The sequence below is a fragment of the Neltuma alba genome, unplaced genomic scaffold (assembly GCF_004799145.2).
Source record: "Neltuma alba isolate B1F8T4 unplaced genomic scaffold, ASM479914v2 tig00001317_pilon, whole genome shotgun sequence".
Lineage (NCBI taxonomy): Eukaryota > Viridiplantae > Streptophyta > Magnoliopsida > Fabales > Fabaceae > Neltuma > Neltuma alba.
This window is the reverse complement of record NW_021632417.1, coordinates 65571-78740: the sequence shown is the minus strand read 5'-3', so window position 1 is coordinate 78740 and position 13170 is coordinate 65571. Positions and strand designations below refer to the sequence as shown.

General features: G+C 35.3%; 2 protein-coding genes across 2 annotated transcripts; both read left to right on the top strand.

Annotated features, from left to right (window-relative positions):
* Positions 1 to 795: 795 nt before the first annotated feature.
* On the top strand, positions 796 to 4573 carry LOC114755287 (spindle pole body component alp4-like; the record flags this gene model as incomplete). The annotated part of the gene is given in 5 exon segments (XM_028944152.1): positions 796 to 1008; positions 1011 to 1496; positions 2871 to 3077; positions 3197 to 3508; positions 4526 to 4573. Coding segments are annotated over 5 exon segments (1266 nt in total), but the record flags the coding sequence as incomplete, so codon positions are not given.
* Position 4574: 1 nt separating this feature from the next.
* On the top strand, positions 4575 to 12970 carry LOC114755271 (uncharacterized). The gene is made up of 10 exons (XM_028944138.1): positions 4575 to 4650; positions 4828 to 5850; positions 6382 to 6523; positions 6632 to 6791; positions 7012 to 7175; positions 7849 to 7934; positions 9873 to 9972; positions 11111 to 11172; positions 11717 to 11873; positions 12302 to 12970. The coding sequence occupies exons 1-10, from the start codon at positions 4595 to 4597 to the stop codon at positions 12467 to 12469; spliced, it is 2118 nt and encodes a 705-aa protein (XP_028799971.1). The 5' UTR covers positions 4575 to 4594; the 3' UTR covers positions 12470 to 12970.
* Positions 12971 to 13170: the final 200 nt, after the last annotated feature.

The following is a 13170-nucleotide window of genomic DNA, read 5'->3' as shown; positions in this document are numbered from 1 at the left end:
ATGTTCAATGCCCATTAAGCCTTGACCACTGGGAAATTGTGGCTCTTGGTGCAGAGCTAGCAATTGACTTGTAATCCAAATACTCTTTGTGAAAGGTTTAGACTACCTTGTCACTCGGAGTCTTTTTGGTTTCTGTCAAATTATATAACTTAGAGTCAACATGACTGGACAATACGCGTCTCATCTGTCTTAACCATTTGTTGGATGTTTGATAGCTTTTAAATTTCACTCTATGCACATATGTTTGCAGTCTTGCGAATGTCATAAAGATTTTTTTCTCTAATGGTCATGGTGTTGCGGATCTAAAATCTCATGATTCCCAGATGTGCCTGAGCTCTCTATTGAGGGCTATAGCTAGTTAAAGATGATGCTGAAGCTCTACTGAATCTTTTTAAACAGCCTTGTTGTTCTCTTTTCTTTCAAAAGAATTAAGGAAGCAAAAATGGCTCTAGATTTCAGTTCTTCAATGTCATTGCATTTAATAATATTCTCTTGTAGAATGGCATGACAATGTGCATAGATATTAATTTTTGGAACATTTCCAATATGTCAGATCAGTTAATTGCTTTTGAATTATAATGCAGCACATTCAAGCAACCTCTTACATTTGCCAACACATGTAACATTTTTAAATAAGTTAACCTCACACTTACCCGGTCTTCTTTGAAGCTACTATTTTGGATGTATTAAGATTAAAAAATTTTATGCTCTTACTTTGTCCTGATACTTTGACTATTCTTATCATCCTTGTTCAATGACTGTGTTACCATATCTATTATGAAAATTTGGCCTCAGGAAGCAAGTTTGGTGAGGTTGGTGATGAATGCCTTGCAAGGTGTAAAATCATCCCTTATTAGTATTCAAAAGCTCTCTGCTGTCTTCTGTTCTAATCCAGCTGATAGGACCTTTCATTGCATTCCAAGTGTGTGGAAACGAGCTTCAAGCACTCACTCTCTTGGAAATGTACTTAAATCTATGGGTTGCGCAGGGTTGCTAGTTTTTCTTCTTCTTGTGAATTTGTAGACTATTTTACAAATATGAATTTGGAGTACAGTTTGATAAGAAAAAGCGAAAATCATCAAAAAGATCAAATGGCAGAGGAAAAGTGCGCTCCTAAAACACTGGTCAATCAAGCCTTTGCTGTTGCTGTGGGAAAAGTTTTGGAGGGATACATCTGCGCATTGGACACAGTTTATGCATCTGCAGTTTTAAGGCGTCCATCAAGTAGTGACGTTGAATTGTCTTTGCATGCATCCTCTGAATCAGGATGTTTGAAGAGTGTGGTGCATTCTGAAATTACATTGCTTGAGTTCTACCTGCACACAAAGGAATTGAGGACTCAGATTGAAGCCCTAGGAAACATTTGTAATCTACATAAGTTGGCACTTAGCTTGTCTGATACTTCTTTTGATGATCTGATTGCTGATGCTACTTATGAATTTCGTAACTTCTACAGAGGGGGAGATTTACTAACATTCTTGTATGCACAATTAAATGTGAGTCTATCTCTTTGCTTCTCTATCTTTTTGTTCTTTTAATGCTGTTTTATATAATCTTTAGATCTGGTAACTATTTTTTAATTATCATCACACATGGTTTTCTGACTGGTTAGCTTAAAAATATTGTCCTTTAAGTGGTAATTAGTCTTTCATGGTAATTTTTATTTCCTTTTATTTTCATGAAACAAGCATGTAACAAAACAATTATAACTTGTCAAGGTGGTATATGTGTGTGGGTGAATATTTGAGGCGAGGAAGCTTGTCAGAATGTGTTGTTGGCTGTGGGGGTATTGCCTGGAATTTAATGCTTTTGTTGCATAATCTCTGTGCTGACGTGAGCTCCAAAAGTTGTCATTCTCAAATTGTTAATACTAGAATTGGATATTCTTCTTATTTTACTTCGGTATTTGGCTGATTCCTTATTTTGAGGTTCCTCTTGCAATTGTTAAAGAGATTAGGGGCAGCGAATTTTTTTTTTTTTTTTAATGTTAAATGGTGTTGGGATTTGTTGTTTTAAAAATAGCTCTATGGTTTTTGGGATGGCTTTTAGCATGTCCATCTGTCTATTTACATATCCATCCAACTTTCTCATGAATACTATTGCTCTAAAGATATTCTTCCCTAGTGAACTACATATTTTAAGCCAGGAGGCACGTATACTCACATTCATGGCCAGTATTGACTTGTGTTGTCCAAACCTATTGGACATACGTTGGTTCTTTTTCTTTTCTTTTTTTTTTCTCCCTTTTTAATAAAGCATTTGTGGCTCAAGTGAGAGAAAATTGTAAAGAACAATCATATAAGTCTGGTTGTAACCATAGTTTTCCTCTTCCAATAATTTCTATTTATCCAAAAGAATTATAATGAAGGATTAAATCATTAAATAAGAATTTAGTTGGTCATCCTATACATAGAATAAAGACTTTGTTTTGGTGGTCAACCATGGTTTTGACCCACAGAAAGACTGGATGTATGACAGGGTTCCAATTTTAGATGGCGAAAGAGAAAGATGAGTTTCATTCCGAGCATTGAATCACTATTATGTTTCAAAAAGACCGATGAGGAGTTTCTGGAACTTAGTTGGCTCCTTGGTGATTTTCCATGCAAATCTTATAGCAACTTCAATGAGAAGAATTATATAATTTCTAAAGAGAGGCTACACTTGAATGAATGGCTACTCCTTTTTTTGTGTGTTTTCTGGTGCTTAAACTCTTTCTTTTCTACTAAAATATAGTTTTTCCCTAGTTTTGGTAGATAATCGTTGCAATAATTGCTTCAGGTGATGTGTTCCCTAAACAAACAGATGTTTACCGTTTACAAGGTTTTTCTCTTTTTGGAATTTCTTCTAACTAAAGTTTACTTAAGATGTAGGTTGCTGATCCTGCTCACTGTAATCTGCTCAAGTTTCTCTTTCTTCAATCCTTTGAACCATACTGTGGGTTTATTAGATCATGGATATTCAAAGCAGAAATCAATGACCCATATAAGGAGTTTATTGTTGGAGATGTTGGGCATTTACCTCCTAATCCACATATTAAAGCTGGCATTTCTGTTGATTTTCAAGCGGCAAGTTGTAGGGTAATGTTTTTCTCTTTTATACTGAAATATATGATCCAGAGACTGTTTTGATGTGCATCATAACCTTGGGCTGTGTTACTACTATATTGATTTTCATGGTCGTGGCTTGCTAACCTTAGGAACGAGTTGGAGTTGCTGTTCCATGCTTTCTTAGAGACAGCTTGGTTCCACTTGTTAGAGCTGGTCAGCAGCTTCAGGTACTGCTGAAATTGCTTGAGTTGTGCATTCATGTTGCTACAAGAGACCACAGTTCTCAGGATTTTCTTCCCTGCTGGAGTGGTTTTTCAAACAATGGTTCATCATATTTGTCTCCATTAACCTTCAGCAGAGATGACATTGAAGCAATGGTGCTTGCAAGAGACAATTATTATAAAAGGATGAATGAAAAGCTCAAAAGCCTCTTCAGCAACTTAGAAATTAGATATCAACAGGTAATCAAATCCTATAATTTGGTTCGTTATATAAAAATTGCACTTTTCCCTTCTTCTTTCTTTCTTTTTTTGTTCTTTTAGCTGTGATGTAAGAAGGAATTTATTGAGGGGAGAAATAATGTTACAAGGCCGGCAGACACAAGACATTCACCTTGCCAATGAAGAACCAAAACGAAGAAAGAAGACAGAACAGAAATTATTTATTATTAACAATTCCTCCAATCTAGTTGAATACTTGTTCAAGTAAGCCTCCTTATAACTGCTACAAGAGAATAAAAAGAAAAGAGATGTCGGAAGTACAAAATTGTTGCGCAGCACTTCAATCACAAACCTCTGCGTACTCTAACTCTCGCATTTAAACCTACCTCCCGTCAACCCTAATCTGCCTTGAAAAGCTCCACAGCTGCTCTCTAAATGGGCTTTCTAGCATGTATGATGTCCTGGAGATGTAACCATGGTTTCAATCATCAAATCATGAATTATAATTTTCTTATCTTCTGACTTGCATGCCAAGTAGTTTCCTTATTTTTACGGATTCTGCCTGCTAAGTTGCTGTTTTACTTTTATAATCTTTGGCCAGCATCTTTTCTCTTTTCTTAACTTGCACTCATGCTTCGTTTTTTGTAAGATCCTCCTCATTAATGCACAATATGGTTAATTCTGCAAATATTAGAGGGAGAATTTCCATAGTATATGGTATACCTATGGTTGAAAACTTGGTGTTCTGCCGCTGGCTGCGTATTTCATAAACCTTCCGTTATTACAAGTTTTGATACTTGAAAGCTTGATGTCTGCTCTCTTCTTGTGTAGTATAGTCCTGGACCTATAGTATTTATTTATTTCTTTTCATTCCGCTTGTCATACTGTATTGTATACAATATCTTTTTTGCTTTGGTTTGTCTTGTCTAATTGGAATTGGAATTGGAAAAAAGGACTGAGATTTCATGGTGGTGACCTGGCTTCTTCTGTTCACCCTGCAATAATTTGCTTTTATGCAAATAAACTCTAATTTTACAGGTTGCTACACATGCCCCGCTACCTTTTGTTGGTGATGTTGGAGGGAATTTAGATAACCTAAATCTGTTCATGTCAGAAGATGAGTCCATTGCATTGCGGACAGCAGAAAAAAGAAGTTCAATTATGTAATTAACCTTTCTTCCTTCGCATTCTATGCCCTTTCGTATCAAACACATGCATTCTTTGGCAGATATTCGTTTTCATTTGCTGTTATTCATTTTAATTTCTATGTTTTAGCAATATTTTTAATCCTCTTTTCAATATTCATTATTGCTTTATTGATGGTTTATAGCAATTTGCAGGGGCATTGACAATTCAGACTCCGATGTCTCAAGTACAGCTGATGAGCTCTCATATGTGGAAGATGCGCATGATTTGTCTGATAGTTCAGCTTCAAACAACTCTGAGGAGCAAACTGAGACTGATCAGTTGATTCATTGGCCATATAAAGTAGTTGAGCAACAAAATTATGAATCTGCTTTAAGCTTCTCCAGGAGTAGTGGGGCAAATAGTTCAATGCAAAATTCTTGCCAATTTGAAAAGTCACATAGTGCTTCTAATAAAATCTGTGATAACAAAGATACTGTTGATAGTTATTGGTCAGTCGGTCACATTTTGAAAAGCTCATTTGATGAAGATGAAATAGATGTGCAAAAGGTGGCTGGAAAACACATGGGTTTGCTCAGAGATGCCACATTATACAATTTTAGTACTATTGCCGTTAATGATGCTTTGAGTGGGGAAGCCTTGGGTAAGAATCCATATGACAATGACACGCATTCCTTAAATTACGGATTTCAACCACAAAATATTGACCATCAGAATTCTAGTATGAATCCCCTCAGCATGAACCCTATGTTGACGAGAAATTCATTGCTTTGCTTGATGGGTAGAAATGGAGAAAAGTACATCGCAGACCGACAGCCTTTACCTTGCTTCAATTTTTCAACTGTGGAGGACCCGTGTAAAGTTTATATGGACAAGCTACTATTAAGTTCCAGATTTAGCAGTGGATCTGCAATTTCCGTGGATTGTCATGCATCTGCTAAAGTAAATAAGATTGATCACTATTGTGAAGAAGGCAATCTTGGAGAGGATGGCTTGATTGGTACCACCCGAAACTGTGGTAGTGCTTCATTGGCTATGAAAGACCATAACCAGGATATTTTAACTGATGTACATGGTGGGAGCAGCTGGGAAAGATTGCTTGGTAGTTTTAGAAAACCTATCAATTGTGGTGCTACTCAGAAGATCAGTTTTTCAACATTTGAAATGCCTCTTGATATTATAATTGACAAATGCTTATTGCAGGAAATCATTCTTCAGTATCCTTTTTTTTTTTTCTTTTTTCTTTTAACTTTGGACAATTAGTTTGTGTATAGTGGTTTCATTTTATTCCTTATATTTATAGAGCTCTGGGCAGTGCTGAAATAAGAACAACATTCATTGACCATGATTGCGTTAGCCCCAAATACAGCTCACTTGACCTCTTCTCATAGGTTTTGAAGAATCTCTAGTACTAATGTGTCCACCTGGAGGAATCTTAGGAAGAGAGTTTGAAAACTGAAAGGTGAGGGTCTGGATAATGGTAATGAGTGGAAATTCAAAAAGGATATTTGGATTCTGATGTCTAGAAGTCTGGCTGTTAGAGCGAGTGCTAGGGCAATATCTGGGGCTGTGTTTAGATTTTAGAATTGACTATGTTTGATCCCTACATGAGTGCCGCAAGTTGAAAATTTGAATTTTATTCATAACTGTTCGGGTATAGCTTTGGGGAATTTATGATTTGGAATATTTGAATTGTTGCCGTTGGGTAATTTTCTTTTCTAGTGGATATTTCTCCTTAAATATGCTAGATATAAGTATGTCAGCAGGCTAACCATCTACTTTCTTGAGGAAGCATTTGAGTTGAAAGAGCATCTCTTGGCATTGCGACGCTATCATTTTATGGAAGTAGCAGATTGGGCTGATTTGTTTATTTTGTCTCTTTGGCATCATGTATAACTATGTCCGAATTCAAAATGACTCTTTAAAGCATAGCACACATGCACGTACATATAACAAGCATGCTATATTTTTAACCCTCTGCCTGACTTGATTTGACAGAGGAGGTCTGTTACAGAAGCAAATGAGAGACTTCCAGAAATTCAAGGTCTTCTTGAGTCATCAATTCAGAAGTCTTCATGTGAAAATGACAGTAATAAAGATAGGTTATTTGTGTATGTGAAAGGGCATGGGAAAATGCCATTCTCAATATCAACTATTGGTATGCATTACGCTGTTCATTTATGTGAAGAAAACTTTTATCATATTAACAAAGTCAGCGGCAAATATTATTACAATTGGTTTTGTTGAGATTTGTTATTTATGTTTATCGTTTCCTTTCAGTTTTGATTAGTGTTGGCTTATTTCAGCAATTCTATCCAGTTAAGAGTGGTAGAAAATTGAATATTGCTCTCTGACAGTGGAGCTGTAAATCCTGGCAGGAGTCCGTTCTTTTGATTTCTTAGGACTGGGTTACCGTGTGGATTGGCCAGTCAATATTATTTTGACACCTGCTGCATTGAAGATATATGCTGATATATTCAGCTTTCTAATACAAGTGAAGCTTGGAGTTTTTTCGTTGACTAATGTTTGGTGCTCTCTTAAGGTTTGGCTTCTCTCAAACTTTCTCCATTTTTCATTATGCATCATTGACCATCCTAAATTTGTTTATATCACATCTTCTAAATGTCATCTAACTCTCTTCATGAATTGCTACCTATGAATCTCATGAGAGAGAGTGGCCTTAGCAAGCTCTGATAGCTTTTAGTTAGAAAAAAATTATACTCGATATCTATAACTATATAAAGGTTTAAGTTAGTAGATGTCACGACACGAACATGGTATGCCTTGATTTCTATGTTTGAGCTTTTGGTAAAATTAACTATTACAAACTTCGTTTTGCCATGTGATTAGCTGTCGAGATAATATGTTCTTTCATTGTTCTGTACTTGACACCTAGCAAGTGCTCTGCTTGTTTCTTCATGTACTTTATCAGTTACGTTTGCTTATTCCTGTGTTTGGCACGGATTTTTTTCCTTTGGAAAAGAATTAATTTGAAACATATACCCTCTCCCCCGTTTTGCCTTTCAGAGTTAAATTATTTCTAATGGTAAAATGGTATACTCAAAGAGTCTGCAATCTTTTTTATGGACAAAGTTTGATATCTTAGTATGCTTCTGTTTGTAGTTGCCTTAAATTCTGTATGCTCATGGAAATGAGAATGTGAGGCCTCTGATTGGGTACCAGTATTGATTTTTCTTTTAAATTTCGCTAAACAGGATTTGGTGCACATGACCAGTAAAAAACTGAATTCTGAACTCTACCAGCATGAAGTGGGCCATCTTAATATGTTGATAAAGCTGAGGTATGAGCTGAAACTACGGTTTCTTTTTTGGACATTTGATCTGGGTCACGTTTTGTAGATTGGTTTATATCTTTGACCTCTTCATAGGACCTTTTTCGACTTTCTTACAGCGGAAAGGCTCTAGTGGGGCTTGTAACAGGGTATTGGGGTGGTCAGGTTGTCTCTCTGAAATTTGTGGACGTAGGGACGGTTATTCCAAACAGGGCAAGCCCTCTCCCCTTTTATTTTTTGTTGATGACTAGGGATGAAAATAGTCTAGACTAGGTTAGGCTTCAGCTAAATAGGCTCGGGCCTACAACAGATTTCTAAAGCCTGGGCCTAAGCCTGCATATAGGCTATTTTTTAGGTCTGAGCCCAAGCCTTTAAAAGGCTTGATAAGGCTTGAAGTCTTCTTTAAAAGCCTACTTAAAATCTAGGCCTTTGTATTGGCTTAAAAGTCTATGCCTCCAAGTTCATATATAACCTTTCAAACCTATTTAAAAAGCTTACATTATGTCTTAAAAGCCTAGAATTCATCCTCACTTGCAGTAAAAGAGCTTAGTGAGGAAAAGAAAAGAATGCATAGTGACAACAGTTGTCCAAGCAAGTAAGAATAAGAAAAACCAATCATCTGTTGACTAAAGAGATATATTTTCTAAAATCAACTAAATGCAAAAGTGACATGTAAAACTGAGTTTATCTCTTTTGGTTTTTCAGCACAAACTGTGGCAAACCCTTTCACTAAAATAAACTTACAACAAATGTTATACTTTAGCAAACAACGCAGATCAAGAAAGAGGAAGCAAGCTGATGTTGCCATCTTGAGTGAATAAAAACAAGAGGGATAGAGGTGAACGATGGATGAATAAAAGAGTTGATTTTATGTATGAATGTTGTGATATGAAAGTTAGGGTTAAGCCAAATTTAGTAATTTTATAAATAATTTATAAAATTGATTTATATTATACCATATATAATAGCACAAATTAAAAAAAAAAAATTAAATAGGCCAGGCCCGTAGGCTTCTCAGCTAGGCTTTATAAAAATACGCTTGGCGTATTTGCCGAAGTAGGCCTGAATCCGAGCCTGATCTATTAGGCTAGGTTAAACTTTAAGTAGGTTAGGCCATAGGCCCTTGATAAGGGCTTAGCCTACTTTCATTCCTACGTGCATGCATCAATGGTGTAAATATTTTTTTAGAAAATTTTTAATTCAGTCCCCCTCAAATTTTTTATTTCGACCCCTAGAAATTTTAACTTCAGCCCCTTTAACATTATTTATCCAGTTTCTTTCATATTTTATAGTCTAAAATGCATACTTTTAAAGACATAATTATTTCTTATATTGTTAATAAAAGCAAATTTTATCAAATAAATAGAACAAATTAAGTTTTTTCAAGAAATTTCCTATCACCAGTTGTTAGAAATAATTTATAATATACTACTAACTATCACGTTATACTTTCTACTCAATGTAAAACAATTCTCTGGAATTTCGGAATAAACTAGAAATAAATTCTATTTGAATAAAATAATAATTATGATCTTATTGACTAATACTTGTTTGTCATTCATGATATACGGCAATGCATTTATATTTAATTTTTAATTGTACTTTTTTATTTTTACTATTATATGGCTTTATTTTTAATTTCAATGAATATTGGTATTATTATAATAAATATTTAAAATTATATTTTCCATTATTAATATACATGGATACATTCCCACACCAAAAAAAAACAAAGAAAGAAAGAGAAATCAATATTTGTGTTCAATATGTATCATGTTGGCATGGAAAATATTTGGATTTAAGTTATTAAAAGTTATAATTTAAACTCTAATTTTTGTGGAATCTAATGAGCATTGTTTTGGAGAGTTCCTAACTTTTACTATTGATTGCGAATTTCTTTCCTTACATATATGTATTGAGTACTTTTGGCTGTACTTTCTATTCCAGGCACCAGGTCAGCCATTTTGTTTCTACTTTGCAGCAGTATGTAGAGTCACAATTATCTCATGTATCATGGTGCAGGTTTCTTCATTCCCTTCACCATAAGGTTTGAAGCCTCTTCTCCTATTTGTTTGTTCATTATTTATTTTAGACATAATACTTTAAGTGTTTTTTTTTTTTAATGGTAGTTCGCAAAGAGACAGTATTCTGTCTTGTAGTCTCCTCAATTTCATGTTGAGGACATTGGTTTGGTTCCTTGCTACTCAAGTCACTTTGGGATAACAAATGTATCTGATTGTCTCAAATGGCTAGCTACTTTAGAGCAGACAATTTCTTCTTCTTCTTCTTCTTTTTGGCTTATATTACAAGGATTTAAGCTCTAAGAACTATGTATACCTCATCTCACCTTTACCATCCAAGATATGTTCAAGTGTTCATTGTCGCTTTTGAAACATCGTATGGAACATATAAAATAAAAGAAAAAGATGCAGACTAAGATGCCCAGAAAAAGAATAACCCGATCTAGCTGGCTTTGTTTGGAATGAATATTAAGGGTACATTTGGCTGTAGTAGGAAAGAGGAGAAGAGAGGTAATCTGAAGGACAGCAATGAAAGCAACCAGAAATAGATTCTTCTGATATGACTATAGGCCTATTAATAGGCATTCAAATTCAAAATAATAATAATAAAAAAAATGACAATCCCTGGGATAAGATTTCATAATGATAGCAGGTATTCTCATCCTGCTAGGTTTCTATGATATGAGTTGACATAATCCTAGATGAAAATTCTTTCAAAACCTCCAATTAAATTCAAAGTTATCCTAATTATTTAATTACTAACATGACATTGTTGAATACAAATTTGAGTATATAATTCTGTCTTCTCATGATGCATTAATCTTGTTTCTTAATAGCATAATAAAAGTAATCCTAAGATATAACTACAAGACTCGTAAATCAACGGGTATTTAGTTTCTAAACTAGCAGCTTCTTCATTATGGTTTTATAAATAGCAATTACCCTTTGAGACATTCTGATAAAATTGGGATGCAGTTATAGCAACTTAAAAATTATGACAGACATGGATGTTTACAGAGATAAGTCACGTCCATACACTTGGGTGTTATAATCTTTGATCATTTTTGATCGTATGTGACAGAGTTTGCTTGATATCATAACATTGATCTCGTTTGTTTCTCTTTATTTTGATGCGTCTTGTGGATATATGTGCCATTTATGTAGGTGAATGATATGATGGATCTAGAGTCAGTTCACACGGAATATATTGCCGATGCATTGCACATGTAAGTTTATACTCATACATTGCATACTGATTGATTAGTGAAAATTGCAAATATATTATAGTAATTACTTATGATCATTAACTGCATCATGATTCAGTCTATGCCTTATAAATTCTCTCCTTGTAACATATCTTGATAAGATCAGTGATTCATTTCTGCTTCTCAATGTCTGGTCCGATGATAGGGGATTGTGACCTGTTTATTAGTTATGGTAGTCTGTAAACTTGGTTGCTAGCAGAGTTATGACAAATTAGATTGGGCCTTCACGTATTTGACAACTCGTGATGAGTTGGGCTTCATTTGTTGGGATGTATGAACTATTGGTTGACTTGTCTGAGGCTAGTGGTGTGGTGCCAATCCTAGGTCGGGTTGGCTGAAGTTTAATGCAATTAAGGGTCCAAATCTGAGCTTTGGATCATTAGGATGACAGGCATTCCCCCCCCCCCCCCCCAAATCTCTTGGTTCAGTAATTAGTTTTTCATTCAGGAATATCTCTTAAATCTGTTGTTATGGTTTTCTGTGTGTTATTTATTACTTCATGCAGATGTTTCCTCTCTGAAGAAACCCGGACTGTAGGCAGCATTATTGAGAGCATTTTACAATGTGCATTAGATTTCCGGTTGTGTCTTACAGCAGGAACCTGGGAGGAAGGAATTGGCCAGGAAAATCTGTTTGGCAGATTCAAAATCAATATATCTCAGGTAAACCATTTAGCATTTTAAATCCGGCATCTGATGCACTTATTCTGGAAATTAAAAAAAACGAAAAATATTAGCTGTATATGTTGTTCTTGAGATGTTTGGAAAGATGTCAGGCATCAGATCCTATATTTGGACAATGCTTTAGGGTATCAGTTAACTTTCCGTAAGTAATTTGAAAAGGCTCACAATTTCAGTAGTTCATATAGTGTCAATTCAATGTATTGGTTAATTTGGTGATTTGTTCATGCTGGCGGAAGACTTTCAAGGCAGATGTGGAAATATTAAAGTATTTAGGTTGCTTTCGGAGTAGCAGATCCGGCCTTGTGTTCTTCCGAACATGAAAATACATGATGCTTGCTGTGTCTTTTAGGTTTTCTTTTTGTGTTAGGAAAAGGCAAGTGTGACATGCTAATTGTATTGAACTGCAGGTGCTTTCGATAAAGCAGAAGTTTGATAAAAATCTAAAAGAATTGCACCGTTGCTACATCAAGGCACCTAAACATGGGGGCTTTGGGCTTTCTCGTTTCTGGGAATATCTCAGTTATAATGAATATTATTCCGATGTCAGCAATGAAATGGGGTATTTTGCTTTCTGACTAGCTGGGGTTCATAGTGATATGGCAAAATGAAGCTGGCAATGGCAATGAGGCCACCTTTGGTGGATTCATATTCTAGAAGGTGGTTGGGTATCTGATGTTGTTGTGAGTTTAACAGCAACATTCTTAGGTTGTGTTTGGATGGAGAATCTTAGAAATTCTTAAAAAATCAGGGAAATCAAATCAAGCTCCAGCACTGGAGAAATCTGTGTGGATAATTTATCCATGAAATTTGTACTATTTGTTATATTTTCAAATTTCATAGTATATTTTATCGCTGGCCGCTCTAGTTCGGGGATTGGATTTGAATCTAGCTCCAGGTTTGAAGGTTGATTCTGGAACTCAAGGTTGCCCGGCCAGGTCATGTCCAATAGAACTGGTGGAGGAATGTCATTTGTAAAGATCCAAATCTTTTGGACGGTTCGTTAGGTGAGCAGAATGCAATTGCTTCCCCTGTGACTTCTGAGGAAGAAAAGAAGGGATTGGTCTGCTCATTCTTGTGTCTGATGAGAGATCCAGTTTGGAAAAGGAAAATGGCAGGGAAACTTCATCAGTTTGCGGTTTACTTTGTAAAATGTCAAGAAAGATGATTATGTTTTTCGAGTGGCAAGGTTGTTAATTTCATTATTTTGTTACTTTAGATTGTTTATTAGTTTTAGAATTAGATTTCTGGAGTAGGGTTGTTTCATACTTTTGTATAT